The sequence below is a fragment of the Spea bombifrons genome, chromosome 2, assembly GCF_027358695.1.
Source record: "Spea bombifrons isolate aSpeBom1 chromosome 2, aSpeBom1.2.pri, whole genome shotgun sequence".
NCBI classification, from domain to species: Eukaryota; Metazoa; Chordata; class Amphibia; order Anura; family Pelobatidae; genus Spea; species Spea bombifrons.
The window spans coordinates 87,725,784-87,751,288 of NC_071088.1; the positions used below are offsets into that span (position 1 = coordinate 87,725,784).

A 25,505-nucleotide genomic window follows, 5' to 3' on the forward strand; every position below is an offset into this window, starting at 1 on the left:
CACCAGCACTCCCACATCCATCACGCCTCCCCTAGGCATCACACCTTTTTTATTCACTGCTGGGTGGTCCTGCAGTAATAGAGAAGCAGCTCGTGGACCCTGCATTTTGTGGCTGGCTTCTGCGGGGAATTTGTCAAGTACTGGTTCCGTTGTTCTCTTAGGTTGGGCAGCTGCTATGCCACAAGATATTTTATTAAGCTAGGAAGTGGAGACACGGGGCGATTATGATACTGAGATTAGTTTCTGGCTTGAAATTCTAAAAATGTTCAGAAAATAGCCCATTGGGATGCCTGTTTATACACTGAAGAATTTGGCAGAAAAAAATCTTCCCGCATGCCAAATCTGTCAAATGAATTACTATCTGTTTCCTTTTTACACTCCCCTAGTTCTTTAGAATCTGTGTATACTTTTCATATAAACTTACAGTAATTAATTGAATTAATTATGTTAATCACTGATGTAACACTAGCAGCCATTTTTTAATACATGCTGTTTTGTGTTGTATCCCAATAAATTAGGTGATACCACTTCCCACAAACTAGCAATGAGCAAGAACACATGGCTTGTAAGTCTGCATTTAACCACCAGCTATACGTTCTCATCAAGGAGCTGTTCATACATAAATCATTATTTCTCTGTTAACAGTATGAAATGGAGCTTTTGCCATGATCTTTCCACCCCTGGTGATGGTATGATGTATAATGTGTTGCAGGTCTCATTTGGAAGCCAGCACAGAGCACTGGAAGCGAATACACCTCTCTCTACAGGAACTTCTGGCCTGGCTGCAGCTAAAGAATGAGGAGTTAAAGCAACAAGCACCCGTTGGAGGAGATCTTCCCAAAGTGCAAAGTCAGATTGATGCACATCGGGTATGGCTGTTTAGTGTACCTATATTTGTCTTTAAAAGCACTATAAACATATGGTGTGGAAAGTTTTTTAACTATACATTATGAAGGGCCGATTCCAGTCAGTTTCTTCTGCAAGAAAGACTTTGTAATGTACTGTTAATTAAGCCAGGCAAAATGTTAAAAATGCTTCTAGAGGTAAAGCAGAAAGCAGGGTGGTAGATAAGTGGAACCACTTTCCAGAACAAGGTTAATAAGCTGAGGGAATTGAAACAATCTTTAAGGTTTTTACAGCAGGAATAATGAATCGACCACGTGGTCCCTATCTGCTGTGAAATTGTATATTTCTGTGTTTTTCTATGAATAAAAGTGAGTATCATATGCATTTTAAATGTGTCCCCTTCCAATGCAAGACATTTTTTTATTCTTTTTATTCCTTGAGCAGATCAGCTTAGGCTTCTTGCCCTTAAAAAACATTGAACAAGTAAATCAGAAATCAGAAAGCATATGAAAAAGTCATAAATCATAATCAGACTTTAAGGTAGTTTAATGTAATTAGATGTTATCAAAGTCTACTGTATATCGACATTTTAGTGTTGCATGGAATTTGGGCCAGCATGAATGCGTGTGTGTGATCATGTATGTGTAAGTGTGTGGAAGATCATGTATGTGTAAGTGTATGTTTGTTAGTGTAAGTATGTGCGTGAGTGTGTATGTGTGTAAATATGTGTGCCAGTGCATAAGAGGCTGATAGGTGGCTTGGCTTTACATGCCCCCTCCCCCCTGGCCAGAAGGTGCCAGCCATCTTCTGATTCTTCTGAATTCCTCAATGCATTTGCATACAAAGTAATTTAAAGGCAAAACTTGTGCTGTGTAATAATAATAATTATTATTATCTATAAAATGTCAAATAAGATAGGAGCCTAGGATAGTGAAGATTCCAAAATACATTGACATTTTTTTCAGACAGACAGTACAAATGATGGTTCTTGTCAACGTTCTTCTCTCTGTAACATTACAATGCATTTGGAATAGTATCATTTAGCAGCACACACTTGAAGATAATTTACTATGAAATAAAGCAGGTCTTAGTCCTAAACTGTGTATCCCTATAGCTCTCACAACATCTTACCCTGCTGATATTTTGATCCCCTCGGGCTCTGACTTGGCCTGCACTTTCTTCCATTTTTTCAGTGTATGATCTTGGTTTTATATACAGTAGTTTGTTTGGTTTTTTTTTAAATGAAAAGGAACAACGCAGCATTTTTTTACTTGTCACCAACTTAAACCCTTGTTGAATTTTGTGGCAATAGCTTGAAATCAGTCCTAATACTGTACTTTCTTCTTTGTGACAAGCAAAGATATCAGAGAGAATTCTCTGAAACAATGGAGAATTGTTTTGTAAAATCTCACATGTTTTGGGGAATAACTGTCCTAGGATATTCAGTTTTGAAGATGAAGCATCACAGTATCTGCAGAATAGTAGTTGTAGATCGTTTTGCTATTATCTTTGGTTATTTCCTTTGTTAGAAGTAAAAGGCCAGAACAAAATGATTGGCACTGTTTTTCACTTGATACCATTGTAGCTGAAATAGATTTTGGATAGGATTTACACTGATTATAGGTTCACTTCAAATTGCTTGTAACTCCAAGAAGGGGAATTGCAGGAATTTCAAATGCATTTCCCTTGTAAAATTATTCTGAAATACCCCTTATGGGTCACAAAATGGGATCACCCCATGCACACTCTACAATTTTAGCCTGTTTGCTTGAAAAAAGCAGAACTATCATCACGGAAACCAGAAGCCATAGCCACAATACGCTCAACGGTCTGATATTCTTATAGTCTTCAAAGTTTTCCTTAGGTGATTTTTTTGTTTCAGCCAAAAGGTCTGTTCTGGTGTATTTTACAGTATAATTCATGTCTGGTAAATTAGCAAATTAGAAAATAGGGGGTATATAAAATAATATTAAACTTTCATTTAGATATACTTTACTTTAATATGCAATAATGTATGACCAATTAAGCAGAGTGGATTGTGGAAAATTTTCTGACATAAAATCCCTAGAGTTTACAGGTCATTTTGCTGCACATTTTCGATGAAAAGAGAAAAAAAATCAACTGTTTACACCAAATCACAGATCCGAATCCACATGCTTTTTACTCCATTATGTCATACTTGTTGAGCTCCTGCTAGGGAAACTTTTTCTTAAACACTACCCTTTTCACAAAGCAATGGCTGCAATCAATCCTCCAACCACTCGGGGCTGCTGGTGCACTGGAATGTATATACTCTCCTGCTCAGCCAGTGGCCAAGCAAAAGCCATTTTACTCTCTGCTATCATTGGGTACAGGTTACACAGTTTGAATGCTTTCCACTGTCCATCCTGTTGGTGCCCAGAGTGTTTGGATGGACCTCACTACCCACCATCTGGGGGACTTACTTGGGGGGGGCAAGGCAGGCTTTTTATTTGAACTAATGTTTTAATTATTTGTATATTATAATTAAATTACTACTGCATCCTACAGGGCAGAGAAGGAGGGATAGGCGAGACACAGAATAGAGCCTGTGCATCTCCAAAGAGTTCTTTCAGACATTTTAACCTCTCTCTCACCACTGTGTGGGAGGAGAGCATAGAAGCATCAAATGGTATTTGTTAACCTCCCCTATTCCACCAGGAACAATATGGGGGTGAGGGGAGAGATGGAAGCCATAGTGAATTTTTGGCAATTTTAACCTTCCCCACCCCCCTGAGCAGGGGATGTGATTCAGAGGGAATAAGTGGGTTTTCTAACATTGCAAACTCACAGGTTAACACATCTGCTAGTTTCTTTCTGTTTTCAACTTGTATCAATTTGACACTCCTGCAGGTGCGGGTATGCAAGTTATGCATGATTTTTAGCAAACCACCCGTTTAGTAAATCCATCATAAACGGTATAACCAGCAAAATAAAATACACTTATGACTTCGGATTATCTTGGTCACGGAATGTTAGGGCATGTGTGCCTTTTTTTAATTGTTCCCTGAATACATTGGGCTGCAAAACAGTAGACAAAATACATCCAGCATCTGGCAAATTTGCTTAGAACTGCACAAGTGGTTCATCATAGTTATTGACTTCAGAAAACTGAACAGGTTGAAGAATAAATAGAAAATGCATTTATGAGAAATGCTTATGTTTGAATCTCTAGGAAAATATGCTTTCTTAATTTTCATGTGGAAACAAAGCAAGATGAGGAAGAGCAGACTACATCTGAGAAAAAAAACCCATAAATAATAAGTTCTGCAGAACTGGCTAAAAAAAACATAATAAATAGATGTGTTATGAAAGGAAAGCTTGGAAATAATGAGAAAGGGGAACGTGACTTCAAATTCAGAGAAGATTAATGGAATATATATTTACACTCGCTATTTATAAGTTGAAATAGAAAAATCAATGAGAAGTTATAACTATTGTCCTGTGTGTATTATGCTAAAATTGAAAAAGGGTAAAAGGGCTAGTCTACTTATTTTTCCAAGCTATAACTATTTATGTGCTTTTTTTCTGTTTTCAGTTTCAAAATACTACCATTTGTCATAAAAAAATCACTTTTGGTTTGACTGGGATACTTGATACTTTGCTCCGCTGCTCTTGAATGTTACATTTAAGTAGCTGTGTTGGGACCCCATTGGCATACCTGGGAACCTAGGAAAGACTTTCATGAGCGCTCTTTCTTCAGGGGGTGTGGCTTCATGCAGTGGCAAGGCTATCCTCAGATTGTCTTTAATGGGTGGTGACTGGGAGATAAACTGGACAAAGTAGTTGGGGAGTGGGGAAAATACCTCAGATAAACAACACATGACATATTACACCGTGTCATGATTTATTAAACAAAAATAAAACCAAAATGGAGAAGCCATTTCTTTGTATATATTAAATACATTTCTTTTTATCTATTATATATATAATGTGTGTATAGTCTTAAATGAAATAGATGAGAGCAACTGTAACATAAATAAAAACATTTTGTTTTGAAATCCTAGATGCAGCTTGGGACACTCAGCAGAAAACAGATTATTATAGTGTATACAGCTTTTCTATCCTAGAATGTTACGGTGTTTTAGCACTGGTCAGGGTCAATTTGATACAGAGGACATGGAGGGAATTGCCTTCAGAGCTGATTTGGTCTTAAATATTTTGGGCAGCAGTACTGGCTCTGAATTTAGCTAAAGTATCTAAAAGATGTTTACAGAATCTAAAAGAAGATTTGACAGACGTGTGAGCACTGTTCCTATGATCAAATGCTCTCTGATCATTTAGCCATGGGTGTAAGTGGTTTTTATTACTACTTCTTTGTGTATAACGTTCACAATGGAGTGCATTCACTAAATGTGAGTGTGGAAGAAGTGTATGCAGGAGAGTTGTAGATTAAAACTCCCAAAATTAATGTAGTATTAAGGGCCACCCTCACTAATTTCCATACCTAGGGACTCCTTGGGTTTGACCCTTAGTCTCCGGTGAAAGGCTGCTTCCCTGAGCTAGTGTTTGGTCATAGCGTGGAGTGGCCACTTCCCACTTCACGCTAAAGGCCATCTGGGACTCTGGCCCTTCACGAATCCACTCCCGATAAGAGCTAGACTCTAGCCTAACCTACGAATTAACTACATATGCCAATTGTAGTTTCTCCAATTTCTCCCCCATATTAATCAAGTTAAAATTCAAGTACAGGCATTACCTTAAAACCGATAGATGACACATGCATTTGTATTGGACCCATCTGTTCCTTGTACTGTATTCCTTCAGGAGTAAAAACATCCATCATTTATAACTAGAATAATAATAAAATAGTAGGCGATAAAAAAATGTAGGGGTGCCACAAAGAAATAAACTGAACATTAAGGACATTTGTTTCTAAAAATGCCATAGCCTGAAATAAAACTGTTTTAAATTTACATATTTAAAAATGATAATAAGAACCCACATACTGTGTGAAGTTGATTGCGCGTTACGCAGGGTGGGGGCAATTAGATAAGAGAACATCAAGATAGTGTTCATTAACCAGGCAATAAGTATGATGTTTTGAAGACAATAATACATTTATTGTAGGATTAAAAAAAAACACACACACACGCATTTCATGCGGTTACCTAAATTGTTGTTTTCCCCTTTTATACAGTGTTTTAATTTGGTTATATTTGTAGTTTGAAAGCACTAATAACATCTTTTTAATCTTCCAATGTTCTAAACTATCTAGTTTGGGGTCCTAAATGGCCTAATCAATATACATTATTAAAGCAAAGGACAGAATGCCATTATTGTTTCTGTGCATATGACAAATGGAAGGACTTAAATAAAGTAGTTTACTTGTTAATTTGTCAGCTCATATATAAGGCATGTTCGATTTTCTCAGCAGGGCCCACAAACTGTGGGAGAAGTTCAAGAATCCAATAAAAATAGCTTAGAATCATTAGCTGTAAATTAGACATTCATTTAGGCTAATTCTGTTATCAATGTTGTTCTCCTTCCCTTTGGCATAGCTTTTGTCGGCACTGGCTGAATAAATTCATTTTATTTCCTGGGAGATAGAAATTGTCTCAAAAAGTCATTTTTAGGATTTAAATGCCAGCAACTGAAATCTAACACAAAAGAAAGAAAATACTAATTTCAAAAGCAGAGAGGAAGCTAATGAATCTCCAGTGAAATAATATCTTTTGTTGGAGGGAGGCACAATTAAAATGTAGGCCTTTAGAACTATTCCCAGCATTGCTTTCTGCACAGCTTGCCGAAACATTCTGATTTTATTCAAAAGGTCCAAAAATTAAGTTTCATAATGTGAAAGATGACCTTTAAATTATTAAAGAACTCATTGTTAACTGGATTTCGGAGTTGAAATGCCTGGCCTGTCCATTTTGTAATACCATTATCAGCATTGTGGGAAATATCTTAGTTTACAATTTGCAAACCCAATGGTTACAGGGTTATTACAAATCCCATGCTGGACCTATGCTTGGTTTCATCCAAATTGTAATATAGGCTAACACTATGACCCTTATTTAGGTCCGTAAAGATAACCCTTGACCCAAGTGAAAAGCTAAGTTCAAATATCAAGCATCATAAATGACATGCTATATGTTTCATTTATTTAAGATCTATTTATGTTTGTCTAATCCAAACCACCAGTTGCCCCAAGTTCACTGTAGAAGTAATAGGATTTCGGTTGAACCCTTGTTCTATTATGTTAGAAAATGCAAACCAATGCATATAGTCAAAGCCATAGGCCCTCAGTAGAACGAGAACAGTACAATAAAAACACATTTTATTAAAAACACATATTTTCTGAAGACTATGTATTTCAACTTTATTTCCCTTGGAAACCACACCAAGAAGATGTGATGCATGTAAATGGGAAACATTTGATTTTCTGTTTTACTTACCGAACGTGCTGTTTTAAGGGCAGTCAGGAGATCCAGCACGCTGCGGAAAAAGAAAATCCATTATTCCATACTTACAGTTCGCGTATGTTTTATTTTTACAGGACTTCAAGAGGGAAGTGAAAGCTAAAGAACCTGTTATCATGAGTGCACTTGATACTGTGAGAATATTCTTAGCAGAGCAGCCTTTTGAGGGACTGGAGAAGCTGTATCAGGAGCCAAGAGGTAATTGAACTAAGTACAGAGTTCTAATCACATATTGACAAAAGGATCATGGTGACTTAGAGTTTCATGAATTTATACCACTGCTATCTTTGGAATGTAACATGAATACATTAATATATCAGATTAAGCAGGATACGAGCGGCCGCAATCCTTGGGATTTAAAATGGTCCACTTATCCAAGACTTGCGTTTAGAAGTAGATATTGCCTTTTTTACAATTGTGGCAAAGCTGATTCTGATAGAACATATCTATAGACATGTTTTTCATACCATCAATATCAACTGGTTCTTGGGGATTTCAGGTCAACCCATTAGGACGGTGCCTATGGTCATCAGAAGCTTCACAACAGTGATGACGGGCAGATCCCACACAGCGCTTAGCAGAGGGAGTGAGAAGAGAACAATTAGCTGCGGCTGATCAGATCCAGAGTGGCGATCTTACAGTCACCTTTGCTCAGATCGTTCTTTGTATTTATTAAATGGGACGATCATGCATGGAGATACCTGGCTCCCGATCAGATGCAGCGCTCCTGTAAACTCAACAGCCAGCTCACACTTTAGTGAACAAACCCCTTTTTTGTGTAAATGTGTCGATGTACACTTACTAATGTTTCACTGGTGAATAGAAGTTTGTAGTTGCAATGTATTGTTGTTGTTTTTTTATCCTGAAATAACTAGGCATAGCTAAGACAGCGAGTCTGCCAACAAGAGTTGACATCAATAATTTCTGGAGGGAAAAATAATAAATATGCAAACAAATTACTTTGCAGGTGTTTAACAACAACATGCCAGAACCTCGGAGTATTGTCTGGCATATATTCAGAAACTTTCAGATCTGATGCATTATAAATTATTTCACACTGTGATTACTACCTGGCCATTACATATCTAGAATGTCACAATCAATAATAAACCCAGTGCCAAGATATTTTGTCTGTTTATATTACCAGGTTAGAAAAGTTAAGAAAAAAACATAAGAATTGTTCAACACAGATGAAAACACCCATGTTATTATACTGCCAAATAATTAACAAATGCCATTTATTGCTGCTCAAGGCAGTTTCTTAATAATGCTGGTCATTAATTGTGCTAGAATATCATGCTCCACCTGAGTGACAGCAAGCCAGTAGGGCCTTTATGAACAATCATTTCTTTCATTCACGTTGCAGAGCCGCACAGTGAAGAACAGTCTAAGAATGTTAGCAGGATTCTTCGCAAGCAAGTTGACGAAGTAAAGATGGAGTGGGACAGGTTGAATGTACGGTCTGCTGAATGGCAGAAAAAATTAGACGAGGCACTTGAAAGACTGCAAGAACTCCAAGATGCAATGGATGAGCTGGACCATAAATTGCATCAAGCAGAGGCCATGGAAAGTTCCTGGCAACCAGTAGAGAATCTGTTGATTGACTCACTACAGGATGACCTAGGAAAAACCAAGGTATAGTCCATAATACTGCAACTACTGTATTCAGTTTTTGAAATTATACATCTTAAAGAGAAACATTAATCTAGTGCTTTTGGTTATTAAGGAAGTACATCAAATGAGGCAGCTATATGGTATGGGCTGGAGCACTACATTGTGTGATAACATACCCTTAGTGAAAGTGAAGAGCCTTCTTCAGGTTTAGTAAAAATTCTTCATGTCCTCAATACAACAGTAGTGGTACTTAAATCAGATTCTTAATGCTGGTCGTGACTGTTTAAGATGCAGATAATGCCTAAAATGTTGCTTTTCATTGCTAGACTTAAGTTTTGTGTTGACCAATTCCAGAATTCAGTTTGTCGCAAACTGTTTGCACATTTTTACTCATTCTCAGTTTTTACCATTTCCTGATTGTGACACATTTTTTAAATCACCCCCAGTTTTTCCCAATAGGGCCACCTTTGTAATTGGAGATCTAGCATTTGTGTGAATATCTTGAAAACAGAACTGCTTGGGGGGCTTTATGACTAGAGATTGGGAATGGATCCCTACTCTGATATATTAACGAACATAATTTTACTGTATAATGTGTGTGTGCCTGTAGCCCATTGAACGCTAGTGGCCCGAACCCTACATTGCTTTGCAAACAAAGGGTTACATTTATTCCTTTATTTAAAATGTGTTTGCTGTGTGCCACATTTCAGCATGTTAAGTGATTTGGTCAGTTCATTATGAAGCAATGCCAGCGTTTATAGAAGTCAATAGATCATACACAACGTAAGTTGAAAGCACACCAAGTGGTTCACAAAGACTAAACATCTACAAACTCCACGAGTATCAGAAAAAAATATTATTTTATTATTTAAAAAACCATGTTTTATTACAGAAGTGGCTATGTTTCTGTTACACAGTACACTTATGAAATGTATTATATAGCATATTCTAACAATCAGAATGCTTGCCACAGCTATTGTTTGAAATATCTAGTGTGTTTTCTATGTGCTCATCAATATACAAATAACCTGCGGAAGCATCCCCCCCGTTATGGTCACATTCTGGGTTTTTTTCTGCATGTTAAAGAAAAAAAAAAGATTTTGCAGTGATTACAGTCTGTGGGGAGTTTGCTGATGTGTAAGGAGCCAAACAATACAGCTTGATTCTTTTTTTTTTCTCAGCTCACTGCATGTGAATTAGCATTAGTTTAGAAACAGATTAGGTTTGATACGTCAGCGGGCACACTTGGCAAAGAATGTTCCTGGGACACCAACAACTGCATTCCCATGCCTGGAAAATTTGTAAATGATCTGACCCTGAGCCCCGTTACATATCAACCCTTTAATGTCCCATCATGCAGATGCTCTAGTAGTCATAATAGATAATACACATAACATACGTTAAATTCATTAAGTTTAGTAGACTTAAGCAAATGACATAATGACATGTCCTCATGGAAACCTCGATTTGTTGTTATTTAACGATACTTAATTGAGTAACATCCTTAATTCCCTTTAGATTGTAAGCTTGCTTGAGCAAGTCAAATTGTTATATTATATACCACTTCTTATGTCCTGTCTACCCATTGTACAGCTCTACAGAATTTGATGGCGTTACATAAAATAATAAATAATACTAATAATAATTTAAACAGGGATTCCACACCTAACATGCTGGTAGCAAAAGCAGTAATTAGGAGTATTATATTTCATCAGATGACGAGTATGAATGAGTCAGCTACAGACTATATGACCATGAGATTTTTCCCCTTCACCCTAAGATTGGACCAAAAACCCTTAGAGTTCCAAGGTATATGCATTTCATGAAAGCACACATAGGATGCCAATACGTGGAGCACCCAGGTGCTGTGCATTCAATATCAGTTTAAGAAATACATGTTTTAAATGATTACAGTGGAACAAAAATCTTTATGCCATGGCTAGTGCTGATTCTCAAGAAGGGTCATATAAATTATTTTCTGCCTGTTTTAAGAAATATGGATAATGCACATAGCATACATTACGTTTAGTACACTTTTGCATTCAAATTTGTATGAATTTTAATTTTAATGACATTGGTGATGTCATAAATTCGTACAGATATCAAACAATTTCTTTGTTTTTTTCGCACCCACACTCTTTAACGCTATGTCTCCCTATCTTTCTCCAACTGCTTCCGTGCCCCGTCTCCTTTTCCACAGCCCTGCATCTTGCTTCTGTTTTCTGTATTCTTTCTTCAGTGTTCATTCTTGGACTGCTTCTCCTCGCTATCCACCCAGTTAACCTGGCCTCCCAGAGCTTTTCTGCAAAATGTCTCCGGACCCAACCTCTCTCTGATTGGAAGAATAGGGAGAGGCTGACCCAGAACAAAAGCATTTCTGGACCTCTCTTTCTCCGTGAATCCATCTGCATTATTCTGGCGTCTTGGAGCACTTCAGGAGAAGGGCAGAGCCAGACGCACCCTACGGGAACAGTCTCTGCCCAGTTCCGCCAATTGGGGGAGAGATTGTGCGGGCTCTGTTAGGCCTGGATAATGCAACAGATAGCAGGAAGAAGCCGAAAGAGAAGAAATACTACAGAAGATGCAAAGAACAAGAAGAGGCAAGACAAGAAGTGGAGCTGCGGAAAAGGAGACGGAGACATGGAAGCGGTTGGAGGAGAAGGTTGGAAGACAGGTAGAATAAAGCAAGAGTGAGAGGGTGTGAAAGATGATGAGAACACCATGACATCGTGACAGAGTAAATGAGTGTGACTGACAACAAATTTTATTTCTACACGGAAAACACCTACCAAATTCTGTCCGAACTGAAAGGGCAGCAAACAAAATTTGTTGTCCGGAAACAAATGGACCAAAAACGTAAAAAGAAAATGTTAAATCTGAAATATTTGTCAGATGTGTAGTCTCAACAGCTGGAGTATTAACTAGCCCTAGCTGCAATACGTGTTTGAAAAAAACTACCTGGTGTCTGCAGCATGCAAACTGTGTCTATGCCCAGGCAGAGACTCTGTACCTGTGAAGGAGCAGCTGCCAGAGTGAAGGGGTGGAGACCAGCTAGAGGGAGAGGAAGAGAACAGATCAAACAATGCAGGGGGTGTACAGCATTAAATAAAAGCTTTTTGCTGTACTCCCTTGACTACAGGTGTCTTTCTGCGCTCTGTGTCTAGTTAACCTACTCTAAACAGCCTGTTTCTCACTCCCCTGAATTTCCAAGTGCCTTCTCTTGATCCCCACTCTGGACGCCCAAGTGTCCAGCTGCAAACTACATAGAGTGTATCAACAGCAGTTACTCAAGAACCGAGGTACCGAAAAGAGTTTTGATGTGTTTGGACTGATGAATGTGTTACTTCTTGTAGATGGGGCAGTAGGCAATTTAAGAGCAGTGAGGTTCTTCATGATTATGTTAGGTGATGTAGTTGTAAGGAACCTATATAGGTTTGTTTACAGAACGATAGCTTGGCTGAGAAGGGGAAGATTAGAAATAAACACAGAAAAGACAAAGAAAGTCAAAATTGATATTGGTGGTTAAAGTCCATGGAGAATACTTAGTATTACAGACTACTTTCACAACAGGGAAATATCAAACTTTACTAAACTACTTATGCAAAGCTAAAATATTGTCTACAATTGTATTCTTCAGCAAGATCTTCACTTTAATGACTACCTGAAAAGTAAATCACTTTAAGGAAATAAATTATATCTTCAGAAGCGAGGAGATTAAGGGGGATGTATAAGTTTTAGAATTAATAATGGTTTACCTTAGAATAGCAGAAAATGAAAGCTTATGTCTGCTTTTTGTCTGCGCCTGGACCATTTATTCTGACAACCAAAGCAGAAACTTGCGACATGTTATTTATAGAAGTGCAGGAGGCCTAAACTAACGGGCACATTTTAAGAGAAATCATTTACTGTGTATGGGTCATATGTAAAGTATTTTTTTTCTTTTTTTTGTTTGAACAAACTAGAAAAGTTAAGGATCTCACTTTAGTTTGGAAAATGAAAACAGGAAGATACTTTTTTTAATCAGTGCAGATGGTCACAATCCAACTACAAGAATTATATTAAAATAAATTTCCATTTGCATAGATAGGCAAGCATCTGCTAACATAAATAGGGCTGGAGGTTTTTTCTCACTGCTCATTCCCACAGTGCCTTTGTAGACACTATCGGGAAATAATTGTTTCAGACAAACGCTTAGCATGCTTTGAAGTGTATATAAGATCTTTTTTAGTTTTATCTGAACTCCATCTGTCTGCATCAAAGTCTATAATCAATCTGAATTATAAATTGTCCCACTTTAATTCACAAGTCGTTCCTTCAAAAAAAAAATATTTCCCTCTTAAGGATGCTTTAAAGATAGGATATATTTTGTGATAATTGGTTCAGAAGTACACAAAATTAGTCTATCGATTATTGTTAGTCTTCCTGTTTTCAAATGGTGTCCCATTTTGTTACTTAATACATTGAACCTCGTGCAATGGTCTCAATGCAGAATATTAAACCTCATGGGCAGGGTTAACAAACTAAACCCAAATGAGTGAGGAACATAAAACTGGTGGTTGAAGTTGTGGATGGAATTCCCATTGGGAATTAGTGAGTGCACCCCAAAGAGTTTCAAATATAAATTTCAAGAAATAAATGGATATACAGTATATAATAAGCCCTCTTCTTCTTCTGGTTGTTTGTGAGTACATAATTGCAAGTTTACTTATTTTCTATATATTTTATTTATTTACACGATAGATAGTTAGATAGATAGATAGATAGATAGATAGATAGATATGTACGTACAGTAGGAGAATATTTGTCTCCTTTTATCTATTAGCGCTTCTCTGTGATTCTTACTCCTTTGTTTTCCATGCTATAGAATCTAGCTTCAACCCCCATGTCACTTTCACAAAATCAGTTTAGTACCTTGTGTGGCAAAGTAGCAGTGGGCTGTGAAATCTTTAAAATTGTCAATAAGGTCCAGAAGGCGTTTACTAAAAGAAAGGCAAAACAACACTAAAGCGCGTTTGATCTCTGCGTGCAATGCAATGACCTACAGACACAAAGTGAGCGAGGGAGACCAAAACGTAGCAAGACGTTTCAGTGTTTTTTTTAGAGAACAAGAATAAAAATACCTGTGCAGATGCATCTCTGCATGCAACAACTCCAGCACAGCATCAGTTATTTTACAAAGTGAATGTATAGGTGCATAACCATGAACAGCATGAAAAGCATGACATTTACATAAAAGGGAGCGACACAAGAATATAAGTATAATCAATTAGAATTGTAGTTTTTTGTTTCACATTATTTTCCAATGTTTAGTCAATTTGTGCTATTCTTTTTTTATTATAGTATAGTCATTCCATTGCAGTTAGTTATTGGTTCTCTGTAACAATGATAACCATTTCTAAAGCATTAGTTGCTCTAGAGCTTGTTTAGCTAGAAACACCTTTTTATAGAATACATTTGATAAACAAGACTGATTAAAATATAAAATATAAATTTCATAATGGTCTTCATTTAAAATAATGTTTTGTCTGCTTTAATTCTGCTTGCGTTCCTGTTACTTTGAGAAAACAATATAAGCTTTACCATAGTAAAGTATGTAAGAGAAGAAATCTATAATATAATTATGTAATTAGGAAACACATCATGCACAGACGATGACAATGAATTAACCTTTTGCTTTCATACTGTTATTTACACTATTAGAGTTCGCTAATTAAAACATAAGCTGTTGCAAAATTAATTTTAGGGCAAATTGCATTTTTATTAAGTCAACATTGTTGCATTAATGGATAATGTTACTAGTTTGTTTGCACTGATTACTCTATTCTGTCTCCCTGGAGTCCATGTATAGCAATATAAAGAGCTGGGCTCACTATATGAAGCAGACAATTGCTTTGGTATAATGGGAATAAAACAAAATTGACTTTGCAAATTGGTTCTAGGATTTTATACATTTAACAAAAAAGCTAAACGTTCCCTGAAAAATAAACGTCTCCTTCATGGAGCAAAAATAACCCCCCCACACACACATATTTTTGCATTGACTATTAAATGGTGTTTTAATGCTTTCAGTGATATATATAAGTGCAAAGTGTATGCACAAAAAAATTTTCACAGGCTGCAGCTGTAAACTGGCTTATGTGTTGGGTTATCAGACCTCTCTCAAAAGTCCTTGGGTCCACATGGGAGACAACCATAGGCAGCCCCCTATGTTGTTCCCTATGTTTGGATTATGGCTTTGGTGTAGATAGATCATTTATCCTTTTACATAAATAGTACTAGTCACAGCACATTTGTAGTAGTTACTAGGGCAGTAATATAAGAGAGACACCATCTGGAGGTCCAACACAAGGTGTGCATTTGATCTCACCATCTTGGTTAGCTCTTTCTATCAGGTTGGTATAAACTTAATTCACTATGGGAAGGAAATCCTTGCTCACTGTGACTGAGCCTTTGCAGTAAGATGGATTCTGCTCTTATGGAAAAAGACTCGCTTAAGGTGAATGCAAGAACTCACCAGAATTAAGCCTACTCACCTACCAACCAGTAGTCAAGAGTTAGAACAGATATCCAAACTTAATACTGTAATATACAGTAAAGAATAGCCTACAATATCTAGTATATTGGCCAGGTGTTAAAGATAAAAGGTAGAACCCCTTGGTTTCTTCGCCATATGGAATTCTTCTGCCTTAGTTGCACTTACAAGAAAGCAAGTCTACATATTTGGTATGGTCTTTGTCAACACCCTTTTTAACTGGTCAGACAGCTTAATCTACTTAAAACATATTAAAGGGCATTGGAGACTTTTGTTACTTAAACTAGATAACAGAATAGTATTAAAGCCTTCTGGAAATGGTTAAAAAAAACTACGTGAAAAATAAGTCTAACTTGTGATTTTGCTGTGTTTTCCAGCCTTGATAGGAGTATGGCACTGCATTTCTGATAACTTCTCCATTACTTCACAGTGGCTTAGTGTCTGCCCTCAGAACGCCTCAGGGGCACCCGCTATTGAGAAATCTCCTTTTGAATTTTATAAAAATATATTCTAGAAAATAACAAGATTACTAGAATTACAAAAGCTGTCCATGCCTGTGCACATCATGTTATTATTCATCTGATATGTGTCAGACCTCAATTACCTTTTTTAAAGAAAGTATGTTTGCTTGCAATGGATAGGGAAAAGCGTGAAGGGCAGAGAATGTATTTTTCTCCCTTCACGTTAATATTTTAAGATCCTTTTTTATATATAAGTGTAAAATACTCAACATTCTTCAGGCCCTCTGTTGAATGTAAAGTACACCGAAAACCTATTTTGAGAAGATGAATTTGCGAGGTAGTAGGACCTATGGGAATAAGCCATCTTCTCTGTAGAGGTGTGTCTCTCTGTACAAAATAAATGGTTTTGCTATTCATGTTACCGTTTTCTTCAAACTCAGTATGCAGAATGACATGGTGGCCTTACAGAGCTGATAAGTTTACAGTGTAACTACTCAGGTATTACTAGATATGTATAAATTGTGATATATTAACATATCCTATCCAATAAATTATATTGTATCTTACTTTTTTTGCCCTACATAAGCATTTTTGTAAGAAGTTTATGACATTTTAATTAGTATGAATTTTATTTATTTTATTTTATATTGTATTTGTTGCAATTTGTGTCCCCTTTGTGGCAAGATATATATATATATATATATATATATATATATATATATATATATGATATAGTAATTCATGCAAGTACATAAAAAAAATGACATATAATATTTTTACTTGTGTCTATATTTATTAAACATGCATTGAATTGACTCTGAGAAAAGTAGTGTCGTTATGTTAAGATGGCTGTCACTACAATAACCATTTAGATAAATGTTTGGGTTAGTTTTTGGCCCATTTATTTTACTGCCTATCCATTTTGTCTGAAAATGTGTTGCCCAACATTACCCACATTAACTCTCACTCACACTCTCTGAATGTCTCCCTACCATCTCTGCCGACATGCTACTGTATGCATCCATTTTATCTTCTTTGTTCCTCTCTCCCGTCTTCGTTCTTTGTCCACATCTCTGCGGACATGACCTCCCGGTGAACTTCCACAAAATGGTAGCACTTCCAGTGACATCCTTCATTTGGAGACGTTCACAGTAGATTATCTTCTGGAAAAATGGCAGAGCTTCCGGGCACACCCTCTCCCCCGATCTTCCAATTGGGGGAGAGCATGTCACGGGTAGCTCCAGCATTTTTGTGGAAGTTTACGGGTATCTTCGGGCTAAATGTTGGAGCTTCCAGTCTGGAGGATGTCACTTGAAGCTTTGCCAATTAAGAGCTTTTTGCTTTGTTTTGTTCGTTTCCTGAGGTGGTTTTGCCTTGTTTTCAGAGTTTGGTACAAATTGAGAAAATATAGAAATTTTGTAACATTTGCTGTTTGTACGAATCTGAATGCACAAGTCCATTATTTATAACTTTGCAAAATCCTACATTTTAAAGTTCTATACTTTCTCATTGCTCCCCTTGAATCTAATTGGTAGCCTTACACATATAAAAGAAATAAGAAGATCAAAGACAAGTTCACCTGGTAGCTGATTAACAATGGGGATTTTGCCATCAACTCTTGGTTTGGCTCTAGGAGCCAGTGAAAAAAGTTAGGAGCCAACTGTTTTTGTTTTAGTTTTATTCTGGGTTTGTTGAGCCTTGCGATACACAAACATACATTTATACACTGTGACACCTTACAGTAACACACACGCTAATATTCTATGCTCATGTACACACAAGCTAACACCATACACTAATACACACGCTCTAATACTATATGCTGACATACACACTCATGCTACTGCCATACTGTAACATGAACAACACCATACAGGCTAGCATCACACTCTTATACACATGTACACATACACACCTCCGCTGGCTAACACTATACATATATATAAAATTACACACTGTTAGCACTACAGACACATACACACTGAATCTGGCACTACAGTACCGTAGACATACTGACGCTGGCACTATACATTTTCACACATACTTAATCTAGCAATGTACATCTAGACACATACTCACTGATACTACAGTATACACACACTCACAGACTGATTCCAGCACTGTACTTATACATACTGACTCTGACACTTCAGTATACACACGCACTTGCAGACTGACTCCAGCACTATACATATACACACATACACACTAACTCTGGCACTATACACATACACACATACACACTCACATAACCCCCCATCCCCTTACTATGTGAAGACCAGCCACCCCCTGCCTATCTTCTGCCATTGGGAGCGCAGTAAGACGAGTGCCGTGCATTACGTGAACTCGCTGGGTCCCATGTCCCCACAGGAAAACATAGGGTGCCAGATTCATGATGGCAACCCTATAAAACCCTGCCAGGAAGTGGTTTCTAGTCGCCATGGTGACCTAGCACCCGAGGTTTGCCAAGCCCTGCAATATGTTGTTTAACAAAATTTATACTATTGTAAACAACATTGATAATATTTATTCTCTGATTCTGAGTAATCTGTTTAAGGCAGTAAGTGTGCTGTAGATTTGTATTTTTACATAACATATACATTTTCTTCCGCTATATACCATCTCACATTTATCTTGACAAACATGGTCATAGATGTAATTTGGGAACAAAATGTTCCATGTAACTGGCTCCAAAACCTATTGAAGTCTAGTTACCTAGCTCTGCTACTTGCTGCAGTACTTAAATAACAATAGCAATGGGTATTTGGAATATAGGCAATTTAAAATGATGTGCAGCCATTGCTGGCCGAAGTTTCAACAATTGATTGACCTTAATATTTTTCCAGATATAACTATGTTATACAATCATTACAAATGACTAGATACTAATAACAACAGAGATAACATTTCATATATATCCTAATAATTTAATTCATAACAATGATGCAATTAAATTGGAAATAGGACAAGGTAGAGCCAGAAACATAATGAGGGAAATGGGAATCTTTTTTTGCTGATGAGCGTCTAGATAAACTGGATTTAATTACTCAGCAGACACATAATAGCTGACCTTATCATGACGTTCCTATATATATTTAAGGTCTGCCTAAGACCATTCTAGTTCTGCACATCAGCTCCCATCAAGACGTGACCTTCCCAAGCTGAGCCGTTTACAGTTTCAATTGCAAAAGTTTTGAACAGGCAAAACCCAGGACTTGCTATCCTGCTATCAGACAGAAGGACACGGGATCAGGAGTAAACGTTGAGGGGTAGAGACAACTTATATGCACATGAGATCACTGGGAAGCTGGGCCGCTCAACATAAATATTTATAAATGTGAGACATAAATATTAGTATTACCCTAATTGTTGGCAGTTATGAACTTACCTAATAGTTCAAAAAGTTGTTCAACTGGCCCCCTTTTCAAACAGAGTAGCTTGAGAATTATATTTCATTTTGACACTAGGTTAAGAAATGGATTGCTATATATTTTCCTAACAAAATGTTATTTACAGTGATTATTACAAATATCGTCAAACATATTCCAACTTTACTCCAAAAACTATAATGGAGAAACATCTCACATTGACAACCTGGATGTTATAGAGAAGGCATACAAGACAGATTGGTGATCTAATGAGTACCTAATTACCTACTTATTTTTGTTCTGTACGGGAGTTTCTCTAGGTAACAGAACAATAAGCAGCTTATCAGTTGTATTTCTTATGACAGCTGCCCAAATAAATTAAACAAATGATTCAAACATCCACACACCAAGAAAAGTAACAAGCTTGATTCCAGCAGTTTAATAACTGCCCGAAGGAGAATGGAAGAACACATTTTATTTTGACAGGATATTAGGGCCCTAACATTCACAAATGCTCCTCATACACAGTCATAATCATTGATCACATTTACACACTAATGCTATATGAAAGTTATTTCACACTAGGCTTCCTCTAAATCCAGTGCCACAAAGGGGATTAGCGGTACTAATCTGCTTTAATCTATTTAATCTCCATTTATTGATACTTCACGTCTTGTAAATATACTATTTATGATATAAGATCTTAATATATTTCATTGATATTGTGTCATATTCAATCTTCATTAAATATTCCATAAACATTGTTTTCATAAAATTTTCTAAATATTATGGACATTTAGCCACCATTTTTAAAGAACATGACCTCACCATTTCGCAGTTCGTGAATGTAAAATAAGGATATGATTAAAAAATATATAATACTCTAGGTCTGCTGACTAACAAATCCTACTACAATGTTTTCTCATGTTGTTAAAATGTATATACAATATTCCCGGATGTACATAAGGTTATCATAAATTATAAATAAAAATGATTTCAAAGAGGGAGAAAAAAGCTAATAGTGTGAGAAAAATAGATTCCTAACACTCTAATCCGACGCTCGTTTAGTCAAGATGCACCTCAGCTTCATCAGGACGGGGATTTACTAAGCGAAAACCTGGCTTTGGCGACAGGATTTAAAGGTCTGTAATAGCGACTCTATTGGTCACAGACAGGGGGCTCGTCTGGTATCAACCAATGAAGAGCAGCTGCCCTTTCCCATTCATTCTTTAGTGTGAATGCAGTTATGTCATTGCTGCTGCTTACTGTTACAGTGTTATACATTTGTTTTATTCATAGGTTCGCTTCAGGCGATTTATATGAATGATCCAACGCTGTCCCCCAGTCATAAAATGACCCTATGAATGAAACAAATGTATAACACTGTAACAGTTAGCAACAGCATTGACATAGCTGGAGCTGCTCAGACTCTTCATTGGTTGATGCCAGACGAGCCCACTGCCAGCGACCAATAGTGTCGCTCTTACAGACCTTTAAATCCTGTCGCCAAAGCCGGATTTTCCGCTTAGTGATTCCCTGCCCTGATGAAGCCGAGGTACATCTCAGTGAAACAAGCATTGGGCTAGAGTGTTAAGGATTTATTTTTCTCATGCTATTATGTTTTTTTTTCCGGGTTAGGATGCTGGGGATATATTTTTCTAACAATATTAGCTTTTTCTCCCTTGTGGATTCCCCTATTAACCCCTGCTCTACTACGGAAGATTTAAGACAGGCTAGAGGCAGTGACTTGTATGGGGGAAGAGACCAGGGAGATTAGCTATGACTATTTTATGGATTTTGTCTTAACTAATAGGCTAGCCTAGTATATATATATATATATATATATATATATATATATATATATATATATTTTCGTGTTGTGTGTCTTCGTGTACATTTATCCGCTGCTATATTTGTTTGTTCGTTATTCAGTTTGAGGAATGAAAACGCAACATTCGTGTTCGTTTTTATGTTCTCCCGAATGCAAATGCCCAAGTCTAATAAAGACTAAGTCAGGTTCCCGGGCATTTAGCCTCACTGCCCCCACACTCTGAAACCCTCTACCCCGCTCAATCAAAGAGTTTATTAGAAACTTTAAATAATAGCCAAAGATCCTCTTTTACTAGGCATTCAGTCAGCTCATCAGAAACCCTGTATTTATATGTCTTTTTATATGTTGGTAAAGCGCTTTGAGTCTCACAGGGAAAAAGCTCTGTAAAAATTGCAAATTATTATTATAAACAGTGGTTAGTTTGTCTTATGGGTAATTCTGCCATGTTTACTCTATTGTCACTCCAGGAGAAGACAAAAGCAAGTAGATAATACTCTGTCACTGTTTAAATGCAGAGCACATCAAAGTGTATCATCCTTAGTGCACAAGAAACAACTAGAAAAATGTGATACAAATACTAATTTGCTTCTACTCTTCTTGTATAAAATAGATCTTACAATAGTGTGTCCTTAGTCGTCAATGTCCCTGTGTCTGTGTTTGTTTAACAACTGTTATTGATTGCTTCGTCTCAAATGGAAGCTCTAATTGCACTTCACTCCTGCATCGTTTGACATTCATTTACAAAACAGTAAGTTCATAATTAGCATTGCATCTTGTTGAGCTTGCCAGCACAACCTAGAATAGTATGACTGGCAGCAAGATAAAATTAATGATAAAAGCCTTTGAGAATTCTAGCAAATTACAACAGAATATGACATACTTCTTCAGACACGCATGTAGCTCACTCTTCAAAAAGACATTGACTACAGTTAACTCTTGCAGTAAACATTGCTCTTGCTTGTTTAACCCTTTTTGCATCGATAGTAATGTTTAAAGTCTTCATTTGTTAGGGTGATCACATTAACTCAATCATGGTGTCATGGAAGTTCTACTATTAAGTGAGTGACATGCTTCTGTACGCATGCTGCTACTGACTGGTTTGTGGTGTCTGTCCCATTGAAACCAGTAGCGCTGTTGCATGATCATGATCACAGCAATCACAATATTAAAACTCCCACTCTCCCTGCCTTACCATTACCATGAGACTGGAAGTGAGGCTGTTATTTTTATATATCGTTTTGGGGGCTTTGGTTATAGGTGGACTGGGAATTCAGAGTGGGTTTGAGAAGATTATTTTGTAGGAATAAAACCATTAAAAAAATTACTTTCACCCACTTTGTTTGCGATCCCAATATAATTGTGTTTTGATTATTTAAATCTGTCAAAAATATACGTTTAGAAGGTTTTGTCTTCAACATAGCAAATAGTGATCCCAATCACAAAGGAACCAATTTACAACAGGTATTATGAAACTCTTCATTGACCATTCACTCTATATTGCAGATTCCAGGAACTTGTGTATTTCTGAACACATTTATATTGATTTCTTTCTTTTTTTTCTTAATTTGCATAAACAAGTCTGCTTTTTTTGCCCCTTAGGCCTTCCAAGCAGAAATTGCACCAATAAAAAACAATGTAAACCAAGTCAATGATCTTGCACATCGATTCACTGGAACAGATATCAGCTTGTCACCTTACAATTTAAGTCGTGTGAATGAATTGAATACAAGGTGGAATCTTTTGCAGGTAACTCTGAAATACATTTTATTATACTCAAATTCAAATATCAGATACTTGAGTTTTTTTGTTCAATGTAGTTTATTTTAGCAGTGGTGTGTGCATATTAGACATGGTGTTATATTTCAAATATAGAAAATTTTTTGCATTAATTGTAAAACGTGGCATCAAGTTGGTGTTGTGCCTGTGTATAAAAAAATATATAAACTGATGATACATCACCTTCATCTGGTTAATGTAGACATTGCCAGGATATATAATGACTTTACAATGGTCTATGCTAGATGGGGAGTTGGCTCCTAGGAAGGCGATCTAGTAGACCCTCTTTACTGATCTGCTCCCATTCATGCACATTTGCCTTGCCAAATCAATGATAAAAGGCTGGATTTTAATGTTCACAAAAGAAAAGGAGAAAAAGTATGGAAAAACAGATTAAACTGATTGCCATGAATAAGTATCTACATCTGTATCCATAAAGTATTTGATGTGATACCTCTCCCAAATCAATTTGCTAGCCCCCAAACACTACCAGTGCTGATTATATGACTGCGACACATAACAAGCTCGACCTCAGCCTCCTACATAAACAGCCTTTCACATGAATTCCATTATATTTTTAGTTAAGGCAAACTAGCTTTCAAAATAAAATTGAAAATCCAAAATATTTCATGTATATGTAACTATGTTTAAAACAATTTATCGTGCCTCTAAAAAACATAATAGTTGTATAGTTTATTCCCGAGTACTTTTTATTCTTTCTTTTTTTATTATCATATTTATTATATTATTTTATGCATGTCTACAATGTTTATTGGTCTAATTGAAACTCACTCCTGTATCATTTCACATTAATTTACAAAACAGTATGTTCATAATTAGCATTGCTGTTTACTGTATGTTTAGGCAGAACCTCCTAGGGTAGGTAAAATGGCACCAGGGGGAAGTTATAATAAAAACAATTCACAACCTTTGAAGAATTACTAATAGGACTACAAAGCTGGTTGTTTAAAAATATACTGTATGTGTAGAATATTTCACGTGCTGAAGGGCGGTTTATTTTTATGGGGTCAAATCTATTGTAAAAGTCTGTATATAGCATAAAACCCATACTGTTTAATGAAAAAGTGTTCTCCTGCTCCCTATGGAAGAAATCTATATACATAATGTTAAAGCCCTTGGACTCAGAAATGACCTTCCCACCGTTATCTCTTTTCTGCTATCCTCCGTCGGACTATTTGATTGCCCCCAGGTCACTATACAGGTGTGGCTTCCATACATTTTACTGGCTCATAGGAAATGGGAATAACATTTCAATTAAAGGGGCAGTTTTCTGAGCCTGACACCCTTACTAAAGTGGAATGGATATTAAGGCACTCCGTAATTACTTTAATATGTATTTTTCCAAACAAAAAAAAATAAGACTTACTGATTTATATCGCCTTTGCATGTGCCAGCAGTGTCCCAGGTTCATGCATAGTACACACAGCAAGTGTTGATTGCTATTAGATGGGCAGCTGTCACTAGTATGGTGAATGAGTATGTTACTGCATGAAATACTGCTTGTGTCCCCGAAACATATAAGCCTATAACTGCCCCTTTAAGACAAGTTCTGTCCTAGAATCTGTGCTCTCTCTTAAGTATATAATTGTGCTGTATTGTTGAATTTACAATACCTGCAACCAATTGCTATTATCAATGGCTTACTAAGTGAACCCACTGCACGAGGAAATTCTGTAAAGCTGCTTCATAAATAAAAAATCCATTTAGAAAATAAAGTAGCAATTTTTTATGCAATTAAAAATAACATTAGTTTGTTTTATTAACATTAATGGATCTAAATTATTTATTATTCTTTTTGGTTGCATTAAAGCGGTTTTATGAGCATACCAGAAAAATATAGTAAAATATGCATAATCCATAACGTCAAAGGACTGAAATTTTCTAAAATAACTACACATTTTAATACTTTAGCAGGAATCCTTTATTTTGGCTGACTTCTTCTCTCACTAATAGTTCTACACATTGCTAAGTGTTTATGTGCTTTCTCTGTCAATATGGCCACCATTTCTATTTTAATTCAAGAGCTGTGTCTGTAAGGAACCTGTATTTCCCATCTGGTCAAAAATCAAAACTATTTTTTTTGTGACCCCTTTCCTTCTTGTTTATCTTGTTATTTCCGTGGGAAAGTAGATTATGTAGCCTGGGGTATCTGCAAACAAGTTTTGAGGCAAATAGCAAGGGAATAAATCCTTCTGTCATTTGTAAATGTAAACATCCTCTTCAGAACATCAGTCTGCTAAATTGCATGATTTATATATTTTTTGGTGACATGGACAAGTGAATGAGTTTGGCTACAATTCTTGTGTCATCTCATTTCGAAATCACAGAGAAGAATTATCTTTGCAGAAGTCACAATTACATTGCTATCTCACACCTTTAAACAAGAAATGGATATTATTCATCCTTGACATTACCCATTAAAATAGAAAGTCAATTGGAACATAATATGATATTGCAAAGAAATCAAACAGAAAACTGTGCTTCAAATTGATCTTCTTTGGTACTGGGGTATATATGAATTATAACATTTACTATTTGTGTACTGGACTGTTGTGTACCCGAGCCAATGGAAGTATATGTTGTCATCATGGTCATGTTCCTGGAAAGGTATTGCAA

General features: G+C 36.5%; 1 protein-coding gene across 2 annotated transcripts in view; it reads left to right on the plus strand.

Moving 5' to 3' along the window:
• DMD (dystrophin) overlaps positions 1–25,505 on the plus strand; it is an 870,543-nt gene that overhangs the window by 678,698 nt on the left and 166,340 nt on the right. For both annotated transcript variants that reach the window (XM_053455059.1, XM_053455060.1), the window contains 4 exons: positions 713–869; positions 7,364–7,484; positions 8,653–8,921; positions 22,692–22,838. In XM_053455059.1, coding sequence (XP_053311034.1) covers positions 713–869; positions 7,364–7,484; positions 8,653–8,921; positions 22,692–22,838 — 694 coding nt within the window. The remainder of the gene's footprint in view (positions 1–712; positions 870–7,363; positions 7,485–8,652; positions 8,922–22,691; positions 22,839–25,505) is intronic.